The 3,004-nt window shown below is 45.3% G+C and overlaps 1 protein-coding gene across 1 annotated transcript; it reads left to right on the forward strand.

Moving 5' to 3' along the window:
• Positions 1-2,071: 2,071 nt before the first annotated feature.
• Positions 2,072-2,599, forward strand: LOC137653975 (golgin subfamily A member 6-like protein 6). The gene has a single exon (XM_068387609.1). The coding sequence runs from the start codon at positions 2,072-2,074 to the stop codon at positions 2,597-2,599; it is 528 nt and encodes a 175-aa protein (XP_068243710.1).
• The last annotated feature ends 405 nt before the right edge of the window (positions 2,600-3,004 follow it).

A 3,004-nucleotide genomic window follows, 5' to 3' on the forward strand; every position in this document is an offset into this window, starting at 1 on the left:
GATAAGCCAGGATAGTGGTTTGAGATGAAGCAAAGGGATAAGCCAGGAGAGTGGCATGAGATGAAGCAAAGGGAGAAGCCAGAAGAGTGGTACGAGATGTAGCAAAGGGAGATGCTAGGAGAGTTGTATGAGATGAAGCAAAGGGATAAGATAGAAGAGTGGTATGGGATTAAGCAGTGATAAGCCAGGAGAGTGGTATGAGATGAAGCAAAGGGAGAAGCCAGGAGAGTGGTATGAGGTAAAGCATAGGGAGCAGCCAGGAAATTGGTATGAAAGGAAGCAAAGGGAGAACCAAGAAGAGTGGTATGAGGTGAAGAAAAGGGATAAGCCAAGAGAGTGGTATGAGAAGAAACAAAGGGAAAAGCCAGGAGAGTGGTGAGATGAATCAAAGGGAAAAGCCAGGAGAGTAGTATGGAATGAAGCAAAGGGAGAAGCCAGAAGAATGATATGATATGAAGCAAAGGGAGAAGCCAAGAGAATGGTATGATATGAAACAAAGGGATGAGCTAGGAGAGTGGTATGAGATGAAGCAAAGGGATAAGCCAGGAGAGTGGTATGAAATGAAGCAAAGGGAGAAGCCAAAAGAGTGGTATGAGATGAAGAAAAGGGATAAGCCTGGAGAGTGGTGAGATGAAGCAAAGGGTGAAGCCGAGAGAGTGGCATGAGATAAAGCAAAGGGAAAAGCCAGAAGAGTGGTATGAGCTGAAGCAAAGGGAAAAGCCTGGAGAGTGGTATGAGGTTGAGCAAAGGGATAAACCGGGAGAGTGGTATTAGATGAAGCAAAGGGATAAGCCAGAAGAGTGGCATGAGATGAAGCAAAGGGATAAGCCAGGAGAGTGGTATAAGATAAAGCAAAAAGAGAAGCAAGGAGAGTGGTATGAGATGAAGCTAAGGGAAAAGCCAGGAGAGTGGTATGATGTAAAGCAAAGGGAGAAGCAAGGAGAGTGGTATGAGATGAAGGTAAAGGAGAAGCCAGGAGAGTGGTATAATGTGAAACAAAGGGAGAAGCCAGAAGAGTGGTATGAGGTGAAGTGAAGGGAGATACTAGGTGAGTGGTCTGAGTTGAAGCAGAGGCAGAAGCCAGAAGAGTGGTATGTGATGAAGCAAAGTGATAAGCCAAGAGAGTGGTATGAGGTAATGCAAAGGGAGAAGCCAGGAAAGTGGTATAAGATGAATGAAAGCGAGAAGCCAGAAGAGTGGATTGAGTTGAAGCAAAGGGAGAAGCCAAAGGAGTGGTAGGAGATGAAGCAAATGGAGAAGCTTAGAGAGTGGTAAGAGATGAAGCAAAGGGAGAAGCCAGAAGAGTGGTACGAGACGGAGCAAAGGGAGATGCTAGGAGAGTGGTATGAGATGAAGCAAAGGGAAAAACCAAGAGAGTGGTATGAGATGAAGCAGAGGAAGAACCCAGGAGAGTGGTATGAGATGAAGCAAATGGATAAGCCAGGAGAGTGGTATGAGATGAAGCAAAGGGAGAAGCCAGAAGAGTGGTATGAGGTGAAGCAAAGGGAGAAGTCAGGAGAATGGTATGAGATGATGCAATGGGAGAACCCAAGAGAGTGGTATGAGATGAAGCAAATGGAAAAGCCAGGAGATTGGTAGGAGATGAAGCAAAGGGAGTAGTTAGGAGAGTGCTATGAGATTAAGGAAAGGGAGAAGCCAAAAGAGTGGTACAAGATGAAGCAAAATGAGATGCTAGGAGAGTGGTAAGAGATGAAGCCAAGGAATAAGCCAGAAGAGTGGTATTGGATGAAGTAAAGGGATAAGCCAGGAGAGTGGTATGAGATGAAGCAAAGGGAGAAGCCAGGAAAGTGGTATGAGGTGAAGCAAAGGGAGAAGCCAAGAATTTGGTGTGAGATGAAGCAAAAGGAGAAGCCAGAAGAGTTGTATGAGGTGAGAAAAAGGTATAAGCCAGGAGAGAGTTATGAGAAGGAACAAAGGGATATGCCAAAAGAGTGGTATGAGATAAAGCAAATGGATAAGCAATTGAGAGAGGTATGAGATGAAGCAAAGGGAGAAGCCAGGACAGTGGTATTTGGTGAAGCAAAGAGAGAAGCCAGAAGAGTGATATAGGATGAAGGAAAGGGATAAGCCAGAAGAGTGGTATGAGATGAAGCAAAGGGAGAAGTCAGGAAAGTGGTATGAGAAAAAACAAAGGGAGAAGCCAAGAGAGTGGTATGAGATGAAGCAAAGGGAGAAGCCAGGAGAGTGGTATGAAATGCAGCAATGGGAGAAGCCAGAAGAATGGTATGAAATGAAGCAAATGGATAAGCCAGGAGAGTGGTATGAGATGAAGGAAAGGGAGAAGCCAAAAGAGTGGAATGAGATGAAGCAAATGGATAAGCCAGGAGAGTCTTATAAGATGAAGCAAAGTGAGAAGCCGAGAGAGTGGCTTGAGATAAAGCAAAGGGAAAAGCCAGAAGAGGGGTATGAGCTGGGGCAAAGGGAGAAGCCAGGAGAGTGGTATGAGCTGGGGCAAAGGAAGAAGCCAGGAGAGTGGTATAAGGTGAAGAAAAGGGATAAACCAGGAGAGTGGTATGAGATGAAGCAAAGGGAGAAGCTAGGAGAGATTTATGAGATGAAACAAAGGGATAAGCCATAAGGTTGGTATGAAATGAAGCAAAAGGATAATCCAGGAAAGTGGTATGAGATGAAGGAAAGGGAGAAGCCAAAAGAGTGGTATGAGATGAAGCAAAGGGATAAGCCTGGAGAGTGGTTTGAGATGAAGCAAAGGGAGAAGCCTAGAGAGGGGCATGAAATAAAGCAAAGGGAAAAGCCAAAAGAGTGGTATGAGCTGGGGCAAAGGGAGAAGCCAGGAGAGTGGTATGAGGTGAAGCAAAGGGATAAACCCGAAGAGTGGTATGAAATGAAACAAAGGGAGAAGCCAGAAGAGTGGTATGAGGTGAAGCAAAGGGATAAGCCAGGAGAGTGGAATAAGATAAAGCAAAAGGGGAAGCCAGAAGACTGGTATGAGATGAAGCAAAGGGAAAAGCCAGGAGAGTGGTAT

This window comes from Palaemon carinicauda, chromosome 15 (genome assembly GCF_036898095.1).
Source record: "Palaemon carinicauda isolate YSFRI2023 chromosome 15, ASM3689809v2, whole genome shotgun sequence".
NCBI lineage: Eukaryota > Metazoa > Arthropoda > Malacostraca > Decapoda > Palaemonidae > Palaemon > Palaemon carinicauda.